The 26,056-nt window shown below is 30.4% G+C and overlaps 2 protein-coding genes across 2 annotated transcripts; one reads left to right on the top strand and one right to left on the bottom strand.

Moving 5' to 3' along the window:
* Positions 1 to 5,794: 5,794 nt before the first annotated feature.
* Positions 5,795 to 8,292, bottom strand: LOC25481906 (molybdate transporter 1). Its single transcript, XM_013610316.2, has 2 exons — positions 7,956 to 8,292; positions 5,795 to 7,285 (listed from the first exon to the last, which is right to left on the bottom strand). Exons 1-2 carry the CDS (start codon positions 8,203 to 8,205, stop codon positions 6,090 to 6,092), a joined length of 1,446 nt encoding a protein of 481 aa, XP_013465770.1. The 5' UTR covers positions 8,206 to 8,292; the 3' UTR covers positions 5,795 to 6,089.
* A 2,702-nt stretch (positions 8,293 to 10,994) lies between these two features.
* Positions 10,995 to 13,480, top strand: LOC112419297 (zinc finger MYM-type protein 1-like). Its single transcript, XM_039827214.1, has 2 exons — positions 10,995 to 11,474; positions 11,540 to 13,480. Exons 1-2 carry the CDS (start codon positions 10,995 to 10,997, stop codon positions 13,478 to 13,480), a joined length of 2,421 nt encoding a protein of 806 aa, XP_039683148.1.
* The last annotated feature ends 12,576 nt before the right edge of the window (positions 13,481 to 26,056 follow it).

The raw sequence follows: 26,056 nt of genomic DNA, 5'->3' as shown, positions 1-26,056 counted from the left end.
GCGTCAAACGATAATCACTCACTTGCTTTCATAGTTGAATGCGCCGCTGATACAAAAGTTTCAAATCACCTTTTATGGACAAAGTTTCAAACATGCAGGAACCTCCTGCAAATGTAATGGGAGAAGACACATCAGAACCTTGGTAATCAAGTCATGGTGATAGAATAAACAAGGAAGAGAAAACAAAAATAAATAACATGTAAATCCAAAAAGAAGATGAAGAAAAAGTGAGGGGACAAGGACAATTTCTAGTTGCAGTTTATTGCTTAACTCACCAATGTTGGAATATAACAGTGGATTAGCATATAAGTGAGCATATCAAAGCACAAAAAAAAGGAGTTTATAAAAAAGATAACAACCAACCACAAGTCACCTATGAAGCGCATACACAAACATTGACCGGTCGATACTTATAACAATTTAAGAAAAGTGTATGTGCTACATAGTTAGGCACAACAAAACAAACCTGTCATATGAAAACAACTACTATTTTAAGATTTTAAAATCTATAACAAAGAAATAGGGGATGATCTGTTTCCCTTAAAAAGTTAGAGATGATCAATATCAATAAGCTAATTAAAAGCAATATAAAACTGGATCATCTACTTAAATAAAAGTCTATTCTGTCCTATTACGAAAAATCAATCATTGGAATACATTTAATTTGCAAAGACACTTATCATGATAAACGCTTATGTATAAATCAATTTTATAGTAAAAGTTAAATTGTTTTCGTATAATATAAGTTGTTTTCATAACTTATGAAATAATCTGAAAACAACTTATAAACAATCTCATAAGTTTTTAAAAACCGTCTCACAAAATTTACCCATAAACTCAAATAAGTCAACTTTAGACCTAGAAACATTGCACAGCATTTAATGCATGATCTAAAATGCAAGTGAATTAATTGTTCAATGTAATGCAGAGAAAATCTGTATGTAGGTAACCCTAACCTGCTTCAGTGGAGTGATACGCAAGTTATGCATGGAGAGACATGGAAAGCCATTTTTTTTTTTAATCCTGTCAAGAACGAATGGGAAATTGGAAATATTTAGAGCAACTAAACATGTCAAAATCAATTATGTAACTCTAAATTCAATTTTGACTCCATCACTTAAAAAAAGAAAAAAAAATTGACTTCTTTAAAAATGGAAACAAACATGCGCTAAATCATATCTTACTTTTTCATGTAATCATTGAGCCAGTTAATTTATTTCTTTTTGGTGTTTGGGGTTCGAACTCCGGACCTTTACATATATTATGCATTGTTCATAGCTAAGATCACGAGGTAGAGTCAGTTGATTAGTCTAACTATGCAAGTTTTTTTTTCTTTTGTTTCGGAGAGTAATCGTAAATTACAAACATCCTAAATCAGAGTATTACGGTGAAAAAATATAATATAATTTATTTTAGTGGCTCACCCAAATTTTTTATTGGCAGAGTAAAATTATACTCAACTAAAATATAAAATCTTACACAAAAAAAAAAAACATAAAATCTAATTTGTAATAAGCATTAAGCACAACGTTTAAGTGACGAAGTTTGAATAACATGTTAGGGAGTGTACTTTAAAAATTGAATTACATATTTTACAACTTATGTAAATTACGAAATTGTTTTGTTTTATAGTACAGCTATTAATTCGGAGAATTTTTAGTTGACATAACAAACAATATAAGGGAGGTTGAAAGCCCCTGCAAATTAGAATGTTTGTAAACCTCCTCTAACCAATCAAGTATTACCGTGAAAAAATATCACATGCCTGAGGTTTGCAATCGTGGAAAACTAAAACCGCTGCAACATTGTTTAAAAGAGGACAAATTGTACTTGGTTATATCCTAAAAGCGACCCTTCATAGAAGAAGACAAAGCTGATGTGGCTTCTAATTTCTCAGAGTCTGGAGAGCTTAGAGTCTGATGATCCAAAGTCTTGTCTTCAATAGTTTTGGGATGGATTCTTCACTTCTAATCACATTGTTGATTTCTGATTGACCTTTTTTCAAATCATCTATACGATCGTTTGCTTCTCTTGTGCTTCATATGCTCTCATATATGTTTAGACCTTGATAAATTTTAATTTATGGTCATGCACACTTAAACATATATTAGCATATTCGATTGTTTTTCGATACTTTGTTATAATCAAAATTTTAGAGACATTGTACAAATCTAATTTTGTTCCAACAAATTTTACCATTGAAATCAACCAAACTAAATCATTTTCTTAAAAACCACGTGCCGAAATGTGACTGTTAAATTGAGATGGATGAAGTCATTTATGCTACACTATACTTTCATCGTTAGTCTTTTTAACAAGTTCGTTAAAATAAAGCATGTGTGACATTTTAATGTTGAGAAAACTTACATAGACATGTGAGATATGTCTAAATCAATTCTCATCCCACTTCTTCTTTCTTGAACCTAAATTATCAAATTCAAATATTTTAAAACCAAATTATCTTATTATTCGCAACAATGTCTTCAATTAGCATGAACGGTTAAAAGTTATCAACCTAAAATAATAAGTCATTTATATCTAGTGTGAGACGTTATAAAAGGACACTAGAATGCTTGTTCATCTTTAATTGTGTAATAAAACTCTTAGTTCAAACCACACAAAAGAAATACATGGAGGATTACAATACAACAAGAAGATAACTAAAATACTTCACATTTCTAACAAAATATATCATAAATGAGTAATTCAGGAAAGTAAAACTTAAGTGACCAGTCCAAAATAAAGGTTAAATTATAAAGAACTCGGATGTAACTTTAAAAAAAAATAAAAATAAAAATCAAAGTTTACTTTATTGGTTTTTGGAGAATTCCAAAAGTGGAAATAGAGTCATGCCCCCAACACTTATTGTTGGATAAAGGCACGCCCATGTAGATTCATCTTAGAACCCAAATCGTTATTACTTTATTAATTAGAAACAAAATGAAAATGTATTCTTTTTGACCATATGTTGTTCTTTGTTCTTTCACATGGACTTCATAAAGCTTTCTCCGATCGTCATCTACATAACATAATTATAAGTATATACCGCACAGCCGAAAATAAATCACCTAAGGGATTTTTTTTCCCTCAGTTGAAAGGAATTTTGTTAACTAGCCATCTATTTTTATGAATTTGTTAAGTAGTCTTTTTTGCAAAAAAAAAAAAATTAAAAAATTGAACGGCTATTGCAAAATTGGATTTCATGTTGGTGGTAGAAAGTTTGGTGGTGGCGTGTGACAAATGATCATTCATATATAGAGTTTCTTTAAATATTTCACTAATTCATATAAGCAAAAATTCATTTTTTAGATTCATTAAATAATTGATGTATTCTTTAAAAAAAATTGATGTATCTAATCTATTTTCTAATAGGCTAAAATATGATTTTAGTCCCTGCAAATATGATTGTTTTTGGTCCTTGCAAATTTTTTTTTTTGAAAATAGTCCCTGACTCCATTTTTGTGATGATTTGCATACGTGACACATGATGACTGAACCCATTTTGTAGTTTTTGGTCCCTGCAAAATATTTTGTTTTTTAAAAAGGTCCCTGCAAAATTTTTTGTTTTTGAAAATAGTCCCTTCAAAAAAAATTGCAAGGACCAAAAACAAATTTTTTTTTGCACAGGGACTAAAACCAAAACGAGGCATATTTGCAGGGACTAAAACCATATTTTAGCCTTTATAATATAGACCAAATATATGAGTCCTTCAACTATCATAAAAAAAATTACTTATGATAATGACCGGAACCGAGGGAGTATGTATTGAGTCGGGCCGGTTTGCGGTAGTACAGAAGATAACCAAAGAAGCAAGTATAGCATAAAAAAAAAAAAATTTACTCTAAATTTGTTGGAGCCCTACGAAGCCTTCATTTGGGTTCAAATACAAACATGTATTGGTGAATTATGTCAATAGACAAATGTTTGATAAAGGCAGCCATGTTCATTTCCTTACGAAGTTGGGATAGAGTCATGCCACCACCATTTATTGTTGGATAAAGGCACATTAGATAGGTCGCAGGCCATCAATTCAAGCCCCTATCATACCAAAATTATTTAAGCACTATCTTCAATCTTTAGTTTTTTTTAGTGGTCAGGGTTTGTATCCTGGATAACTGAGTTAAGCTCACGAGGACATCTTCAATCATAAGTTGAAAAGGTTCTAATATGGACAGCATAGTCTGGCGTAAATGATATGGTACTAATCATAATTTTATTATACATTGCTAACCATAATGTGGACAATGTCATAATGTTATTTAATGGAACCAAGATTAAAAGTTGTAAACTAAGTTTGAGCTAAATTTTTTGTAAAAAAAAAAGTTTGAGCAAAATTTTATTTAGCAGGTTGAGTTTATAAAAACAATTCAACTCCTTGCTTTCGTTTTAAACTATGGGTGCATTTGATCTGCAAATTGATAGATATTGGACATAACAGTACATGACAAGTGACTGAGTTACATGACAACTTTTTGTACTCCACTGTATTCGATAGTTCATGCACATGACAAACAGTTTTGTATTGTAGCTTATTTGATATGTTTATGTACCTTATTCAAAGGAAAAACATTAAATTTCACAAATTTTGGATATAATATTTGGGCGTATAATATCTTAAATCTAAGTAATTGAATTCAAGTGTTTAATGTATTTTAAGGTCAAATTGATCATGACTCATGAACACTGAGTTCAATTTCTTTATAGCCAAAGTATGAAGACTAAAAAAAAATTGCATATCCCAAAGTTTGATTCTTTTAAGTGGCCATATCCCAAAGTGGAAACAAGTATAATGTGTATGGTAAATGTTAGGGACATAATTCCATTAGCTAATATGCCAAATCCATTCTAAATTAATGGGAAATTCAATCTGAAGTATATTATATGATTGCTGATATGCCTGTGGACTATTACTATGAGTGCAAGAATAGTTCTGTGTAACTACTCTAATCTTTTCATGTTAAAATGTTTTAGATTCTAAGATTAATTTTCTTGAACAAAAGATAGAATCTTTTGACCTACATTTAAGACTCTTTTGGACTAAAGATTGAAGACAGTGCTGGGTAGATCTTTAGCCCAAATTTTAAATACATAATTGAACTTTAGTTGAAAGTTTAGAGACAAATTATTAAATATGCATGGCTTTCTATTTCTTCATAGCACATAACCGAAATGATATCTAAGTGACATTTCATATGGATGGAAAAGCGAGTCAACCCGCCTTCCAGACGATAAGCATGTCTTAAATAAGGCGGGCTAACTTGGCAAGAAACATGAGGTAGAATTTTCGAACCAACATATTTAAGGGTGAATTTTCTGTAAACGGTTTAAAAGATATATAAAGATCATGACATAAGAGGTTGTACAACCCTACTAAACAAACATGAGCCCGTGAAGCTGGTCAACTCCAACTTTTCCGAATTCTATGGATTGATGTTCCCTAATTCACACACGGCACTCCATTTGATTTGTAGAGTTATGAAGACAAACATTCTATATATGAATAAACATTTTTTTGACTCCTCTAAAGCTAGAGACTAATTCTTCGAGGTAGAGAGATTCACTTAAGGAGTTGCACAAGTTATTTGTCAACTGTGTCACACTATGTTGGTTGTGTGGATAAACTTACTATTTATGGAACTACTATTCATGATTTTTTGACAGAATTCTTGACTAAGGTTTATCAATGAAGATTTTTACCTTAATAATTGATATCTTCCATGTGAAATTAAGTTATTAGGCCAAAGAAACTTTCATTCAACAACAAAAAGATTAACTGTAAAAACTTCCTCCAACTGATTCAAATTCTTTGTACTTTTATTGAGTGTATAAACATTAGGTACGCGATAGCATACATAAGTTACATGGAGCAAAAGCCAGAAATAGTAGTTACTACTGCTAACTATATGATCTACATTTTTTACAGTTACAATATACAGAGTCCTAGAAGTAGAACCCTAGCAAGACCTCACATGACAACAAAGAAAACCAAATTCAAGAAGAAAAAAAACTCAAACCTCACAGAAAATCAACATATTATGAAAACCATACACACTAAAAATCTTTACACATAAATAAACTCTCTTCAAATTTAGTTTGGACTTTTCTGGTTCCAAATGGTAGAAAGTGGTTTATCATTACTCCAATTCCTTAGCTTAAGTAACACATAAACAATCATTCCAACCAAAAATCCAAGAGCAGCACTTGATCCAACCAATGAAACAGCAGTGCAAATAAGTGCCACAAAAGAATCTTCTTTACTATTCATATCCCTAGCACACATAGCAAGTTCAATACCAGCAAACAAAAGTAACACACCTAAAATCCCAACTGGAAATTGTTGCAAAATGTGTGCCAAAGAAGTTCCTAAAACCAATCCCAATACCAATTTTGCAAAACCAAGAAGTGCAACACACCCTCCACTCCTTCCTCCAAATTTATACTGTCCTGCTAGTCCTCCAGCACCATGACAAGTTGGCACAGCACCAAACCAAGAACCAACTAAATTCATTAGTCCAACTGTCACTGAAATTGATGTAACTGAAAATTCCCTTTCAGGGAAAAGATCTGTTGATAATTTACAAACAGCTATCACTGAGTTCAACATTGACAATGGAAGTTGTGGAATTGCACCTTTAATAAAACCTTTCTTCCAATTTTCTTTAGTGAATTTCATTACTTCTATTTTAGAGGGTCCAAATTTAATTTCATGCACAACTTCACTTCTTCTTATAAAAACCAAAACTATTCCCAATACAAAGACTATAAAAGCAGAAGGAAGTGAAAAAATAATCTTTCTTAGTTTATTCATCTTAGTCTTTCTTCCACCTTCATCACTTCTTTGAATTTGGCCATCCAGATTACCATCTTCGGGAGCACCGCAACAACCGCTATTTTTCTGGCCAGCTCCATTCACAATCACAATAAAACAAGCACAAACAATGGCTAGAACCAAACCATCTAACCCAAACCAAGGTCTTTGGCCTAAAGATTTAGACTTTGGAAGATCTTGCACTTTTCTCACATATTTAACAGCTGTTAAAGCAAATGACAAACCTTGTGCTAGTTGAATTCCCCTCACAACAGATAAAGGAACTAACTTGTACACCAGCTGCATCAATCCTGTGATACCAAGAACGAAGAGCACGCCACCGGTCAAGATTCCGGCTGTCATTATCTCTGGTACACCGAAATCTTTGTCTGATAAAGCCGCGGCAGCGATTGATTTCATGGGCTGGACAGGCATAGGCACCCCATACATGACACCAGTGATGATGTTGTAGACACCTGTAAGATTCCAGACACGGATTACATGAGAAAAAGAGATTATTTGTGTGCATGCATGATGCATCATATATACATAGATACTGTATATGAAGTACTCTTGACGTAGAGTAGTTTTGGATTTAGAAAGAAAAATAAGGGTGTTATCGGAATATTAATATGTGACTTTTGTTACTTAAATGAAAGCAAATCTGAGTTTATTTTTTAAAAGACAAATGTTAATTAGTGGTTGGATTAATATTTACTCGTTTGTCCATATTTAAAATAGAATCAACAACATCTTAAACCTTAGCTCAAACCAGTCGAGCTTCTTGGAGGATATATGTAATGACTTTGTTTATATAATATCTTTACTATCGTATTTACAGTCACATCAGTCATGTTTGATGTTATAATTGTGATCGTAACATCAAGATTTTTTATGTCTCCGCAATCATACTTACAGTAATATCAATTGTATTTAACCTTTTTTTGTTGTTGTAAGATCAATGATTATCACTCAACTACGACTGCAATGTAAAATCTTGAAAAAACTCATCGTAGCCTCGGTAACAAAATATATACTAATAAAAAGTACATGTATATAATCTAAACTTTGAACCAGATATTTTGCTATTCATGGAGTATGTTTTAATTTGTTATTCATATAAACAAAACATAGAATAGAATATACCTGTGAAAATCAATGTGGTGCCAAGGTTGAGGTCCTTAGCTAGAGTGAGAGCCAAGACTATAGGTATATATGTACCAAGGTCACCCATGGCACCATTAAGTTCGGCCCATTTCGAACGGAAAACTAAGTTCTTCTTCAGTGTCTGAACTGCATCTTTGGGTTTAAAACTTGTGGCTGAATGGTTTGTTGGAGTGATTTCATGAGCTTCTGGATCTGATGTTTGAATTGAAGGAGGGTTTTGGTATGCCATATTGAGTATGATGGTTTAGTCTCAATTGTTTAGAGTATATAGTGGCTAAAAGAGAGGCTTCTTAACCAATTAGAGAAAAGAATGTGAACTGGAATGTGAATTGTTTGGTTTATTTATAGATTTTCTAAAGTCAATGTTGGCAACAACTTGTCATTTAAAATTACTAAATGAAAAAATAATGCAAAGGAAAACGTAGAAAACTTAACCATTGACAAATAACTTGTCATTTTAATATTTACACGAAAGAAACGTAGGCTAGCAAACAAAAGTACCAAACTTTTTACATTTCACTTTTTTAATTTAATGATTGAGTCATCATTATTTTTACTCTTTTTTGTTTTGTTAAATAGTTTAGGAGTTAGAATCCAATTTTTTTAAAGTAAAAAAGTGAGGTGTTCAGAGTTCGAAATTCGACCTCTATATAATAATATATTGTCCATGAGTTATATACATGAACCTCTATTTTGTTTTTATTACTATTACTTTTACAAATTTTTTTCTCTATCTCTTTTGTTTATGACATATGTTAAAGTCATTCCATATTTATCATTATGTTCTTGGAAGTGATTTTTTTTTGTATGAAATCTTGTAAGCTTTGTACCCATTATAAGTGGATATTGGAACTTTTGTCTAGTAAATCATTACTTTTCTGATCATGTAATTATTTCACCATCTTTCTGGAAGAAAAAAAAAATAATTGTTTTGGATGCTTAACCAATATCTCTTGGCATTGTTAAGCATTCTCCTTAGGTTTTTAACAATTTTAAAAAAATTGTCATTAAATGTGTGTTTGCTTCAGTTTTTAACAACTTTTGTCGCACGTTTAAAACACTTTTTGCCGTTGTTTTGAGAAGCTATTGTTTGTAGCTTCTGTGTAAACGTGAATTCCTACTATGCTTTGCAAGACGAGAAAATTGTACAGCCCACCCAAACAAAGGTTAAAAAAGAGCACGACTCTATTTTTGTTTTTTATATGACAACGTATGGACAATTTTACATGATTAACAAATAATACAGCTAGCAGATTACAAGTATTGATGAATCTGAATTAGAATTTGGAATAAATATATATATATATATATATATATATATATATATATATATATATATATATGTATGTATATGTATATATATATATATATATAGGGATTTGCTAGAACACACTCACTAGTTTTTATGTTGGAGTGTTTTAGCAAATTATAACTAAAAAGTTAATAAATACACCTTAAGGTGTAAGTTGCTATAACACACCTTTTAAAAAAACAAGTGGGTGTGTTCTAGCAAATCCTATAGGCATTTGCTAGAATACACCCACTTATCTTTTAGAAGGAGTATTTTAGCAAATCAATAACTAAAAAGTGGTTAAATACATCCTAAGGTGTAGCTTTGCTAAAACACTCCCACATAAAAATTAATGGGTGTGTTCTAGCAAACCTCATATATATATATATATATTATCTGCGCCAAGTGTACAAGTATAGGCAGTTTTTATTAATGTAAAACTCTTAATGTCGAAAAATAATTAAATCAACAAGTCGCAAATAATTTTATATTATAGATGCATATGTAGTGTACTATGTTGTATAAAAATATGAACGAATCTCGTATTGCTAGTTGGTTGTTGTTGAATCTTCTTACAAGAATATGAAAAATGATAAAGTATAAACGAATTATACTATTTCTTCTGTTCTAAATTATACACGCTTTGGTCATTTCACACAAACTAAAAAATGTAATTAATGTTGCATGAGAAAGAGAAATTATAAGTAATTTTATAAAATTATTCTTCATCAACGAATTAAAAAAGTGAAAATAATAAATAGTTGAAGGTATAGTAGAAAAAGTAGTTTTTAATTCTTCATTTGTATTGTAAAATGATTTATAACTTTTCACAAATTTTTTCTCCAAAATAACTTATAATTTGAGACGAAGAGTATTACTTAAGTACCCTATTATTTTAAATTCTAATTACTTAAATAATATTTTTTTAAGGATACTTAAATAATAGTTGTAACCACAACAATAAAATTCCCAGCATACGAATGACAAAAATTATACTGTAGTATTTAAACCAGGGCCGGCCCATAGCCCGTTGGGACTAGGCGACGACACTGGGCCTCAAATTTTTGGGGGCCCATATATTTTTTTTATATGTAAGGTCCTATTGTAAGTATTATATAGAGGTGAAAGCGAAAATTTGACAAACTGTTAACAATACTTCAGTGGTTGAGCGTTATGTGCAAGACTGCATGGCCAAGGGTTCAACTCCTGCTTGGTGTTTTTCTTATATTTTTTTTCCTTTACAGTTCTTCTTTTTCGTGGGGCCCAATATATTTTAATTTTAATCATTTTTTTGCTCAAACTAATTCCTTTTGTTTAATTAAAAATGAAAACCCTTTATTTAATCTATGAATTATCTGTCACAACTAGAATTAGAAGTTAGAAACTCATAAACCACCACACCCACCCATATCCTCACCGCCGCCGCTTCTCCGCCACCCAATCGCCGCTGCTTCTCTCCTTCTTTCCACCGCCACCAAAAAGGTAAAAACTAAAACCCTTTTTATTTTTTATTGAATTTTCTTTGTTAAATTCATGGAATTTGAATGTTATTAGGTATTATGTTTACTTTTATCTTTGTTTGAAAATTGGAATTGGAAAACACTAATGAGCAGAGAGTTGAAATTCCAGGTTTTTTTTTTGGAGAACAACAAGCTATTGAACTTGGACAGAAGCATTGCTGACTGATCATAAGCTAACAAAACAGTGAGAAATTCCAGGTTTTTACTATGCCTCCTAAAAAGTATGAATCTGGATGTGAAAAGCGTAAGAGAAAGAAAAGAATTGAAAAGTTAATTCAATCTCAAAAAGGAGCTCTTAATAAGTTTTTGATAAAAAATCCGCAACAAATTCCTATTGAAAATGAAAATGTTGATAATGTTGATGTTGGAGTTCTTGAAAATGTGGTTGCTGTTCAAGATATTGAGAATGAAAGTGTTGATCCGGAAAATAGAGATGATGTGCCCATTGTTGATGATGTTAATTTGAATAATTTCCTTGATATATTTGATCCAAGAAATTGGGATGCTCTTGACTCTAAAATGATTGACTTATTAGCTATGAATGGTCCTAAAAGAGATTTGTCCGTTGTAAAGGGTCCTAGAGATAAACTTTCTAGACGTTTTACGGCTAATTTGTATACTAGAGTTTTACCAAATGGAGAGAAGTGTGATAGAGATTGGCTTGTTTATTCCAAAGAGCTTGATAGAGTATTTTTTTTTTTTGTTGTAAAGTTTATAAAAGATGGGTTGGTAATGGTCAATTAACAAATGAGGGTTTTAGTGATTGGTCACATGTTAGTGAAAGACTTAGAGAGCATGAGACAAGCATGGAACATGTTAAGAACATGACTACTTGGTATGAGTTGCGTCAAAGGATGCAGAAGAATCAAACTATTGATAAAACATCTCAAAGACTACTCCAGAAAGAAAAGGATCATTGGATAAATGTTTTGAAAAGAATTATTTCAATAGTGAAATTCCTTGCTAAATATAATTTGGCCTTTCGTGGTTCTAAGGAGAAATTGTACGAAAGTAGCAATGGTAATTTTTTGGGCTTAATTGAAATGTTAGCTGAATTTGACCCAATTGTCCAAGAACATGTTAGACGTATTACAGATGATGATCTCCACTTTCATTATCTTGGGCATAACATCCAAAACGAGTTAATACTCTTGCTTTCTTCTGGAATTAAAACTGAAATCATTAGAAGAATCAAACAAGCAAAGTATTTCTCAGTGATACTTGATTGTACGCCTGATGTTAGTCACCAAGAGCAAATGTCTTTGATAATAAGATATGTGGATGTTTCTTCAAATTCTGTAAGCATTGAGGAATCTTTTTTAGGATTTTTGAATGTTAATGATACAACTGGTCAAGGGCTTTTTGATGTTTTACAAAATAAATTGAAAAATCTTAATCTTGACATATTTGATGTACGAGGACAAGGTTATGATAATGGGTCAAATATGAAAGGAAAACATCAAGGTGTACAAAAGAAATTTTTAGACATTAATTCGAGAGCCTTTTATACTCCTTGTGGTTGCCACAGTCTTAATTTGGCATTGTGTGATATGGCTAACTCTTGTACCAAAGCTAAAGATTTTTTTGGAGTTGTTCAACGCATTTATACAATTTTTGCCAATTCTATTAAGAGATGGCAAATTCTAAAAGATAATGTAAAAGGGTTGACTCCAAAATCACTCTCATCCACTCGGTGGGAAAGTCATGTAGAGAGTGTCAAAGCTATAAGGGCTCAAATGTCAGATTTTAGAGAAGCTTTACTTGAAGTATCAGAAAAGGATCCTGATTCTAAATTATGTTCTGAAGCTAAGTCCTTAGCAACAAATGAGCTTGGTGATTTTGAGTTTTTGATGGCTATAATTATTTGGTTTGAAATATTATCGGCAATTAATTCGGTTAGCAAGCTTTTACAATCAAAGGATATGCTTATTGATGTTGCTCTTGAAAAAATAAAGGGGTTGATTTATTTTTTTGAGGGATATAGAGATAATGGTTTTCATAATGCATTGGCTAATGCTACGGAAATCGCTATTGAATTGAATATCGACCCAACATTTCCTCAAAGACGTATAATTCGAAGAAAGAGACATTTTGATGAGGATTTGAATACCCCATCAGTTGAGCTATCTGGAGAGGAAGCTTTTAGGATTAATTATTTTAATTACCTTGTTGATCAAGCTGTTGTTTCTCTTAATAAGAGATTTGAGCAATACAAAGAGTATGAAACTATTTTTGGTTTCTTGTTTACTTCTCACAAGTTACAATCGTTGGACAATGCAACTTTGAAGTCTTGTTGTAGTCATTTTGAACAGGTGTTGAAACATAATGAGGAATCTGATATTGATGGGAATGCATTATATGTGGAGTTGCAGTTACTAAGACAAATGTTGCCTGGAGAAAAAAAAGGACCTGTTGATATATTAAGATTCTTGACTGACATGGATTGTTTTCCTAATACAATCATCGCATATAGAATTTTATTGACTATTCCTGTGACAGTTGCTTCAGCAGAAAGAAGTTTTTTAAAATTGAAGTTGTTGAAGTCTTACTTGCGATCTACCATGTCACAAGAAAGACTTAATGGATTAGCATTGATAGCAATTGAGAATGATATTTTGGAGAAAATACAATATGAAGACTTGGTTGATGAATTTGCTTCAAAAAATGCTGCAAGAGTGGCTCGTTTTAAGTAGCCAGAAGAATGATAGTAGCTTAAAGTTGTATTTTGATGTTAGTGATTTGAACATAAAGTAGCTTAAAGTTGTATCCGGGGGCCAATTTATAAGATTAAAATGGGGCCAACGAATTGTTTAAGACGGCCCTGATTTAAACATGTCCCATGTATTCATAGTCAAATATTCTGTTTTATATATTATCAGAAAAAGATCTGTTTTTATATATAGATATCAATTATGAATCACCTTTCTAAAAGGAACACAAAATTCATTGACACTACTGCTCCACTTGAAAGCATGACATAGCCTCCAAGTTATCACAAAAGTCAACTATAAAAATAAATTAGTTATCACTAACAGAGATAGATTAAATATGTCTGCAAGTCCTAGCTCAACTGATAAAATGTTAAAATTGTTAGACCGGACGTCGTGACTGGTGTTCGAACCCCAATACATTCATTTGCATGTGTAAATTTATAAATGTCTTATCATTTCGTCAATCTACCAATAAAAAATAAAAAATAAAGATAGATTGAATGTAGTGGAACTGTGGAAGGGGTTAAATTCAGACGTACCTATTTAAGGTGTGTTTGTAAGTTAAATATTTGCAAAGATATATTTTAGAAGTTTAAACTATATATTTTAATATTTCAAAGAAAAAAATACATGATACACGAACATATAGTAACGTGTTATTCTTTTAATTTTTTTTAATATATCAAAATATAAACTCAACGCTTCAAAATTCTTTAAAAACCAACTACTAGAATGAGATTATCTTATGTGAAGTGAATGGAATCTGTGAAAAAATTGAAAAGTTGGCATTGATAGAGCCATTGTTTGGATCCATGTTTAAGTCTCATATTCCCGCTTCCCTATGTAAAATGGTCGTGGTTTTATGAAGCTATAAGTTGCAGCTTCTATGCAAACGTGGGTTGGAAAAGTGAAAATGGAATTTTCCAAACACACACAGAGACTGTCTTAGCAACCCATTTGCAACTGAATAAACTAGTTTTGTTCCCTGTCTGAAAGCATTCACGTTCACGGCACCAAATTCATGATTATTTCATTATTTTAATATAGATCGATAGATAAACTTCTTTGGCTGATAATAAATTTTAGTCTCTTTAGATTATATGGTAGAATATTGTATAATATATTCGAGGGTCGAGTTCGAAATTAAATATTCCATTTATTCATTTTTTTCTAAGAGATGAATTTTTTAATCTTCATGTTACCTAAAAAAATATATGAGTAAATAGTCAATTACCCCCTTGAAATTGTAAGTTTCGTCAATTACCCTTCTGAAATTGCACAACGTTGATCAATTTACCCCCTCCGTCAAATTTTTCTGTTAGTTAACATGACGTTTTGCAAATACCCCCTGAAGTTTTGTACTTATGTGCAAAATGCCCCCTGAACTTGAAAATTTATATATTTTTTTCTTATCCTTAAAAGTGAGTGCATTATCACTGAATTGTGGAGCATATTAGCTAAGTTTTGACGGTATACAACCATATTTGTTCCTTTAAACGATCAAACATTAACCATGTACTAGAGTCTAACGATATGAAAGTCAGCATAGTAAAGTACAACCACACTTGTCAGATGGAAAACTAATACATGTCATACATAATGAAGCACATAAATAATATATGATTGGCATAATCAAGAATTACCAAGATGTCAAAGGATGTCAAAGTATATGGCTTTCCTATTGCTAATTTTAACCACACCAAAAATTTCCACTTCCTTTATAATGAAATTTCAACACACTTCTCTCACTTTCAAGAAAAAATATATAAACTTGTTACTTCTCTCACTTTATAAAGGATCTTGAAGAAATCATGGTCTTCTTCCCCGTTAGGATTCAAAGGAAAGGTAATAATATTATATTATGTATATTTTATTATGTTTTTTTAAGAGAATAAAAAAAACATGGTAGCCACCATCCTTGTGATCTCTAATGGGGTTAAGGACAACTTATTGTAGGGTTTTGAACATTATTGTAGGGTTTACCAAATATTGCCAATTTGTTCTACAATACTGTCAATATATGGTTGTATATCGTCAAAACTTAGCTAATATGCTCCACAATTCAGTGATAATGCAATCACTTTTAAGGATAAGAAAACAAAATATAAATTTTCAAATTTATGGGGTATTTTGCACATAAGTGCAAAACTTCATGGGGTATTTGCAAAACGTTATGTTGACTAACAGAAATATTTGACGTATGAGGTAAATTGATTAACGTTGTGCAATTGTAGGGGGGTAATTGAAGTTTTGTTAATTTCAAAAGGTAATTGACGAAACTTACAATTTCAGGGGGTAATTGACTATTTACTCAAAAATATATATGAAGGAAAAAAATAATAATTTAAATCTTAGTAATAATGAAAGAATAAATTATTCCTTCAAAAAATGAAAGAATAAATCATTCTTTAGTTGTATCAGAATAATTACACGGGGTCATCATGAAAAATATTCATGGTCCCATCTCCCATCATTAGTTATTCCCTAATTCGGTCCTTCAAAAAAAAAAAAGTTATTCCCTAATTCGGTAAAATTATAATCATATTTTGACAATTCAAAGTTTTTCTTTTTACTTACTTTTTCCTAATCTGGCATTCTATTTTGTGAAACATAATCTAGAAAATTTAAGAAGGAAAGGCTATATAACCTCAAACAGCAATTATTCATGTTTTTAATGTCTAGTTGATTCAATCTTCCATGCGATTAAAACATGACACGTTAATCTTGTGAGTTTAATTCAATTGATATGGACATTACATTTATATATGCATATTCAAACCTTAAACTTCTCACTTATTCATCTTTAAAATAAGAATTTTTAACTACTAAATTATTTGACTAAAAAAACATGACACGTTAGATTGTATAGTTAAAACTCTACGCCCCTTGCCGAAAATATTTTTTGCAGAAATCAAACCAAAATCTCTAGATTAGAAACTATAACACTATGTCGTGCAAGTACAACTAGATAAATTCACATTCATTCTTCAAGGTAATTTGGCTTGCTTGTGTGTGGGTAATTTGGAAAGAAAGGAATGACTGTGTTTTCAACAATGTGGCTTCCAATCCTTTTGCTCTCATTGATAAAGTTAAGCTGAATTCGTTTCTATGGTTGAAATCAAATAATGCTTTGTTCACTTTTAGCTATCATGAATGGTAACGTCACCTACTTCATTGTATGGGTGTTATTATGTAATTTCTTCTATTTTGCTATGCCGGTATCATTTGTTGTAGGCACCCGCTTCATTGTAACTTTGTAATTTTTGAGGGGTTCACTCTCAGCACGCCTTATGTGAGGTGAATCGTCTTTAATTTTAGTAATATATCTCATTTTGACTTATTAAAAAAAAAAAAAACTAGATAAAACAATGTTCCATAAACAATTGATATATTGTGGGATTGAACTAATGAGTAAACTATATGCTTTTCAACCATACACAACCATCTAAGTCACAAATATGGATCTTACTATCACCCTGGTAGCCAATTGCCAAAGCAATAAAACCACTTATAATACATTATCTTGTGTCGATGATCAACATTATTGTGCCAACATTCAACCCCATTCTATAATTGCTTGATCCATCAATGTCTAATCATCATCAAGCACAAAATATTGTCTGTTTCCACTGGCACCAGGAAACACTTTTTATGGTAATTATTGTTCCAATTTAGATCCATAAATGAATTCAACAATCATCTTGCTCATTGACCCCATTTGTTCCAACTAGCCCACGCCCTCCACTAACTACCACAATTCATCATACATATTATAGCAATTTTGTCAATAAAAGAGGTCTGGTAAATCGGAATTCAGTTGAAAAGTAAATAAATCATGACTAATGATTGTTCTACTCAAGATTTACTATCTTGCTTTTTTATATAGTGCATAGTTAAAAAGTTTAATTCCATCAAAAATTGTAATAAAGTATTTGGACTAATTTCGTAAAAAAAAAAAAAAAAAAAAAAAAAAACATTTTCATTCATTTAATTATTTTGCATCGTTTGTCAAAGACACTATATATAGGAATGATAGTAACTCTAATGGACCTAAAGACTTAAATTAAAGGTCCAACTAGCAACAATTAAAAGGAAATACAACTAATATATATAATTTTACTCTAAACTAAATAGTTAAATCATTTATTTGAGTCTAATATCACTCTCTAACATTGAATATCCTTTTTTCCCACCAATTTTATAGTAGTAAAACTGATGTAAAAAGTTGGTCAATTGTGTAAAGCTAGCAGATTTTATAGTGTTACTGTACGTACTTTTTACATTAGGGTTTGTAAAATCAATGTAATAACGGGCTTATACGCTGGATATTAACTGGTGTTACAACTCAAAAATATATTAGATTAGGAATTTGATTATAACATTTTTATTTTATGGATCGGATATTATATTTAAAATTTTCAAATCTGTGTTGGGTATACAAAAAAGCTTTCATCAGATAAATATTAAATAATCAAACTTTATTTACCAAAAAATAAAAGTGATTGGGATAGATGCAAACCTTTTAACCGATTTTTTATTCTGCAGAATTTTATGTTCTACGAAACTATATCTCAAACATGACTCACTCATGAAAGAGAAAAGTTACATTTAACAAATTTAATAACAATACAAAAGTATATAAAATATAGCAATATTTTTAGTGAAAGGTAGCTATTGCATTTCATTACAAATAAAACAAAATGGGCAAATACAAATAACTATTTATAAGATGCCAACCTTATTCACTGACTTTATCATATAATGTTGATATTTATACGTTGCTTTCATTCCATTAATTTAAATTGTTTCTAAACCATTTTTAATGAAGCTCTATTCATAGAAATGCTAGCTTGTCTTTCAATTCGTGTCAGCAACTTATTTCATTTTGAAAGGCACTTCAACAAAAGAACACGGTTATTCCTTCCGATTAATTAATTAGGTTTTTTTATATTAGATAATGTATAAGGGTAATGCTAACTTGTTCTCTTAGAAAACATATTAAGGAACTTGAAAATAAAAATATTTTCTCAAGTTTTATGCGTTTTGTTTATTACATATCAAAAAAGTAAATTCAATGCACATGTTCCAATAAAAAAGAATAGGGTATTGCTAACAAGTGCCCAAAGGTATTGTTTAACTTTAAAGAATCCACAGAAAGAAATTAAGTCTTGAAAATACAAGTCAAACACATCTTAAAGTCATAACCGTACAATTTTCAAGGTAAAAGTTGTTATTTTTAAATCCTTAAACAATGCTCTTAAGACACTTGTTAGTATTTTTCAAAAAAAATATTATATCTGATTCACTTACTTTTGTACCTTAACGGCACAGGTTAGCTTTTCGCAAGTATAATTCTATTGGTGGAATCCATTTATTGTTTGTCTATATCTTAAATAGACAATAAATAAACCAAATTACAACTCAATTTGAGTTTGGTTTGCTCTATTTACTTTCCTCGGTTTATCTTTATAAATTCTAAATAAAAACAACTCATCTGTACAAAATTTGTTTCTAACTTAGTGTAGTTCTTTATAAACTTTAATCAAGTATTAACTCTATTAAGTCCACGTGAAATTTAGATTTTCCTCAAATAATTCCTCCTATCAATAACTTTTTTAAAATATTTTCTTTGCAATATATGACAAAAAAAACTTTGAAACCTAAATGCCTCTTTATGTTGTTTCGAATCCATTGCTCCTAATTTGTTCGGAGAGGGCATAATAGATTATTAAAAATACACTATAAATAAATGGATTGGTTCAAGTGGTGAGATATTTAAACCCTTGAACCAATTTTAGTCAGGAGTTTGATTCATGGTTCTTGCATATAGAGAAAATGTGGTTAAAAGTCGTCGTTAAACGTGGTGGAAACTTTTGTTGTGTAACAAGTGTGAGTTAAAAGGTCCACATTACTTAGAAAAATGAAGGTTTGATACTTTATAAGTGGAGGGAACCCATAAACATAATGTCTTAAGGTTGATCTTCTGGGCTCCCCTCGTGAACCTACGATGGTATCAAAGCTGAGATTTGACAAGGGTTTGACCAATTGTTGTGTCCAAAGTCATCTTGGCAAGGTGTTCAAAAAGGGCAAGAAAAGAGATATATGTGATAATCTTCTTAAAAAAATATGTGATAATCATTTATTTAAATAAAAGAGCGAGAAAAGAAAAACTAATTAGATGGATAATTTAGCGGGGAAAGAATGGTCTTAAACCACCCCTTATCAAGTGGTTGAAGAAGGTGAAGAGGAAAAGAGAAAAGAAGGGTGCGGCTACGATACTATTTATTGTTTTGGTGATTCCATTTCCATGTAATGGGTTCATGCCATGGAGACTTGTTTTATGAGAGCTTGAGCATATATCTTCTGAGAATTGTATGTTCCCTTTTCTTAAGAAGACGATTTTTTTTTTGTGGTGGTCGAGGTTTGAACCCCGGATCTTGCATATATTATGCATTGTCCATACTAACTGAGCTAAGCTCACGAGGACAAGAAAACGAATTTAGAAACATTCAATGAATCTATTATATGTTTCCATACTTTTCTTGTAAACAACACAATAGAAATTCATAGATATTTGTCTCTTTTTTTTATGAATTGAAAATGAACTAAGTATCCCGAAATTTACATGATTCACATACATTGTAGAATAACCAAAGTAACATTTGTCTATAGAAAAACAACTGAAGTCATGAAAGGTGACCATTCTTTATTCTTGGTTCATTAATATAAAGAGACAAATGGTAATATGCATTTAAGAGTTGAATAAAAAACATTATGACGAGACTTCCACATCATAAATCACTTCAGCTTGTCCTGAGGCCCTCTTGAACTGCAATAATTTTAACACCACCTCTGATCCGACGTATGAAACAGGCTTCACAGTCATATGTTCTAGGACAGGAGAATATAGAAGTAGAAATCTGATAAAATCTAATTCAGATATCTTCCCAACACAAGTCGCACTCCGAAAAGATATCTTCCCAACAATAGGAATCGCTTGTTAAAGGGACAATTTCCTCCTCAAGCCGTGCCTACATGCAATTGTTACAAATTCATGGATCAAAGGAGGAAAGATAGTATGCATAAGAGAGACATAGAGCATATTAAAACTCGACAGACTACTTCACATGTCGTGCCTACACACAATTGTTACAAATCCAAAAATCAAAGGGGGGAGGTTCGTACAAAAAGGACAGATAAAAAGTATATTGATTGATAAAAGATGAAAAAGAAGGTACATGAGTCTCTCATTAAAGGACTCTACTACACTAAATTGAGCCTGACTCATAAGTTCTATTTGTAACTCAAGTGTACAAGTTTTAGAATCAAACTTCCAATACTAGATTGACAACTTGAAAGGCACTAGACAAATACTTTAAGCCAGACAAAGTTTGCAAATTCTAGAACTGAAAAACATGACACAAAAGCATAAACAAAGTCAAGCCAAACTAAATGAGCACTCACTAATATATGTAGTTCTTTAAGATTAGGCGAGCTTCTAAACACGCATAGAGCAGCTGAAATTTCCTTCAAGTCATTGAAGTTTATGCTTAACCAAAGATATGTTATATTGATACAAGGTGTAGGAAGCATTGTTGGCACAACACCTGCAGATAAATACTGAAGTAGAAAAGAAAAATTGCTATAAATCAGAATATAATGTTTATAATACTTGCAGATCAAGAGTTGCATACTCATTATTGTAGTTCATTTCAAATTGGTAGGGAATTGGAGGTGTGGGAAACTAAACAATATTAGGGTTGTCAATTCAAGCATTATACCTTTAGAAAATAGTCGTCAATATCCAAGTATTTTACTTGATGTAGATGAGCAAAAAAATTAAGCAAGTTGTTGGAGCTTCCATGCAAGTTGTTTGAATACAAATTTAAATCAACGTATGCAAATTTAAATCAACTTATGGGTCACAACCTCTTCTAATGTTGCTGCATTATTCTTTAATATTTGGTATTACTCATTTTATGCTCTAAATTGTTAATCGTTCACTTTATAAGTTTTATATTAACTTTTTAAAAAATGAATAATTCAAAGTAAAAACTTTTTTTTGAAGGAAAACAAATTAAAAACTTATAAAACATGCATTTAGGCTAATCATTTTTTAAAAATAAAATGTATATAAGAGACAATATTTGAAAAAGTTGTCCCAAAATTCATAAAGTCGAGTATATAATGATGAAAAGGATGTTGTGTACGTTCATGAATAGCAAGAAAAAATAGAAAACAAGATGCTATCTAGAAATTGATTGAAAACCTAAACATTGGGAGGCAACTCTTGAAGATAGTCCTCTCTTACATTTTTTACCAGCATTAGGGATAAAAGCCAAAATAAAGTGATGAATTAAGACACAAGAATGCCCCACTGCCCATGAGACCAGTCTTGGCAGTAGGACAAGCTGGCATGGTAGAAGCAGAAACATTTGCAGGATGGAAATTGTGTCTCCAATGATGTTGCTCTGTCACTGTTGGCCATAATGTCATTACACCAGCCAATGCACTGCAAGCTCTGAAATAAATAAATAAGATGATTGAGTTTCAATAAAGAAAAAAAGTTAAAATTTTTCTATTTTGAATAGATATACGAAATGACAATAATCACTTGAAAAGTCACGCACGTACGTGAAGAAATCAGAGATTTGAACCAGATCACGACGTTCGACCTAACGATTTCGACATTTTGATTATTTGAGTTGGGACTCGTGAACTTAAAATATTTTTTAATTAAGGCTTTACTTGTGCACTTAAAATAGGAAATAATGACCTTTATAGATAGATACAAAACAATGATAAGAGTCTTGGATTTGAGAAACTTACAAAGCTATGATGAAGAAGACAGATAAAGTTGTGTATTTGAACAAGGCTGAAGGAGGAACCGATGTACCATTGTATGAGTAAAATATAGATATCAAACCCATTAAAGATGATGCCACTAAAAATCCTATAGAAGAATATCCAAATACCACTGTTGGATCACTTGGGTAATTGCATATCATAGCATCCAGGGTTTAATGGTCTAAGAAAAATTTAAGATATTGGCCCCTTAGAGTTAGAGACCCTGTTATAATTTAAGATATTGGCCCCAAAAAAAAAAAAGAACACAAAAATTTAATGGTCTAAGAAAAATTGGGGTACAAAATACAAAGGGTTTGGATTAGGTTAAATGTTGAAAATAAATTAATTAAGACTAAATTTATTAAAAGGGCCCTAGCAGGTTTGAACCCAAGTCAAGGAAGTTGCAAACCAAGGAGAAAACTGCTAGACCAATGCACTTTTTTTTTGTTTTTTACACAACACTCAACTTATATAACTCTTTTTTTATGGCCATGAATAAAGAAAAAGTATTTTGGACCCCCAAAAAATTGAGGCCCGGTGTCATAGCCCAGCTTCGACGGACTATGGGCCGTCCCTGATAGCATCTTTTCCTTGTACAAGGACTACCATTGAAGGCTAAAAGATATAAGAGTGATATTAAAAAACAACTCATGTAACAAAATCGATTTCGTAGAAATTTATAAAGCTAAAATAGTTTTCTAAACCGTATGAAATATACAATAGTACCTTTTTATTTTCACCAACAATGCGAAGAATAAAAGAAATTAGTCCAAACATTATCACAATGAGAGACATCTTTGTCATGGTGAGTCTCATGATGCTGCAAAGAAGATTTGCTATTAGAGTGATATAAAGCTATAAAGCAGTAACTAAAATAGGGTTTGCATGAATGTATAAGTTCCAATAAGTTTATTATCGATGGCAATATGAATATATTAGAAGATAAACTTTAGGCAAATCACTAGATTAATAAATATATGAATGTATTGTTCAAAAAAACGTAAAAAATCACTTGATATTCAAACCATGTTCACCTTTTGTTTTTGGCAAATCAAGCCTTTTTTTTTTATTTCATCGCATGATTCTAAACAGCCAAATCAAGTTAAAGAACAATTTTTCCTTCAAAAATAAAAGTTAAAGAATAATTTTGTTTTTTATCACCTAATCCTATTTATTTTACCTTTCCAGTTCAATTTTTTTTCTTTTTTAATAGTAACTTTTTTTTACTCAATTCAATACTGTGTTTTAGAACTAAGGGTATGCAGAGGACTAATTCATGAATCATGTAGGAAAAAAAAAGTGTAACAAGCATTATAAAATAAATAAATTAAACACCGCATCATTCATATTTAAAATTGCATAAACATTATGAAACCGTAATCTTACTTGTGATCTGAAAGCTTTTTCCACTCTTGCACCTCCTATTCTCTTCAACTTCTGAAAGTACTTAGTACTCTCTCTCTCTCTCTTTCTATATTTATTCTTATACTTTTTTTCAATATTTGTTTTGAATTTATATATCTCCTATTTCTCTCCAGATGAGTGTTATTTGAATAACTAATTTGGTGACAACTTATTTGACAACCATATTTTACAAAGAAAAAAATGATATTGGCACGGAAACCTTATCAATAGAGGGATAAAGTAAAAAGTAATTTGAGTATGAGAGAGAAAGTTGTTGCAAAAGTTGTCACCAAATGAATGTTCAAATATCATTTCTCTTCTCATAACCAACCCCTGTCACAATTCTCGCAGATTTGTTACTAAAAAACTAACGAAATTTTGTTATCTAATTTTTAACAAACTTTACATAAAACTTTTGATTTTTTTTTTTTATATAAAACTTTTGAATGTAACACTATAAAATAAAAGAGTTAAATATAATGTTGCTATTATAGTGGAGTTGTTCCTATTGATAGATCCATTGGGCAAAGCATTTCACTTATCTTTTTCTTTTTCTTTTTTATCATTAATTTTAACTTAAGTGTTTACGATTATTCCTCTCCCATTTTTTTTGTTTTATTCATATTATATTTGTATTCTTCTCCTTATTCTTTTTTTATATTTTTTTTTTTTACAATCTTTTTTTATGTATAGTTCTTTTTTCCATTCCATTGAGTATTAATACATAAACTCTAACATGACATCAAGGTCACTAATCAAATAATAAACATAAATTAGGAACTCTAGTTAGAGCTTCTTTCTCGTTGAGAGATTTTTTTAAGGGGATAAAAAAGGTGCTACACACGGACTCGTGTGACAAGTTCTATATTTAGACAATATGAATTTAAGATAGTTTTACTAATTTACTAACAAGCACAAATATTTGCGAGTATCAATATCATTGTAGCCACTATTGTAACCAACAATGTAAAACTCTTAAAATATCAATTTATTCGAGTGTACTTGTTAAGCCATGTGCTCACGAAAGATTTTATAGGTGAATTTCAATATATATAATGAAATTAATAATATATATACACATACATATATATACACACATATACAACCAGGCATAAATCATTTGTTATTTTTTTATTTTATATGATTTATTTTTCAAATATTATCCTTTATTTATATTCAAACTATTTATTGGTTGTCCTCGTGAGCTTAGTTTAGTTGGTATTGACAATACATACAATATGCAAGGTCCAGGGTTCAAACTCTGGCCACCACAAAAAAAAACTATTTATTTGTTTTTTGAATTTTCTTCTTCATTGAATTTAATTCAACATAAATTTGGTCAAATTTATTATATAATTCATTTTTAAATGATAAATCTATATAGAATTTTTTTAATTATTTATTTTAATCAAATTTTTTATATCTATAAAAAAATACATTTGAATTTTCTTCTTCATTAAATTTAATTCAACATAAAGTTGGTCAAATTTATTATATAATTCATTTTTAAATGATAAATCTATATAGAATTTTTTTAATTATTTATTTTAATTAAATTTTTTATATCTATAAGAAAATACATTTGACTTTTCTTCTTCATTACATTTAATTCAGCATAGATTTGGTCAAATTTATTATATAATTAATTTTAAATTTTAAATTTACATATAGAATTATTTTTAATTATTTATTTCAATCAAAAAATTTATATCTATAAGAAAATACATTTTATTCTCACATGTACTAGTTTTGTTCCTTCTAGACATGCACTTTTGATTTATATTTCAACTTGGCGGGTAGCTAATAGCTTGTATTTGATAGCTGATGACTGATAACTTATAGTTGAGTTAATTATTTGATAAATGTAAAATGACATAAAAAGATATTCTTAATTTATAATAAGATTTATATCAATTAATGTTTAAGATATTTGAAATTTAGTAAAAATGATAAGGGTAAAAATAGAACAAAATTATAAGCTCGTGTAGAAAAGGTTGTTATCAAACAAGTCTTTTTATGTCATACAAACTTATAAGCTGTAAGCTATAAACGAGTTTGCTGACCTTACCAAACAGTGCCTTAGACAACTAAGATTGATTCATTATATACTTTATTTATACAATAAAATGCGGGATTTTCCTTTCGTTATTTATGAGATATACATATTTTTAATAAGTATTATGCATAATACCAACAATAATCTTATAAATATGTCTAATCATAGGAAAAATACACATCTTAATTTATTTTATTTATGCTCACTACACATCTTGAAATCAATCCATTGAAATCCAAGTTTTTACGGCT

The sequence above is a fragment of the Medicago truncatula genome, chromosome 1 (genome assembly GCF_003473485.1).
Source record: "Medicago truncatula cultivar Jemalong A17 chromosome 1, MtrunA17r5.0-ANR, whole genome shotgun sequence".
NCBI lineage: Eukaryota > Viridiplantae > Streptophyta > Magnoliopsida > Fabales > Fabaceae > Medicago > Medicago truncatula.
This window is presented reverse-complemented; position numbering and strand designations above follow the sequence as displayed.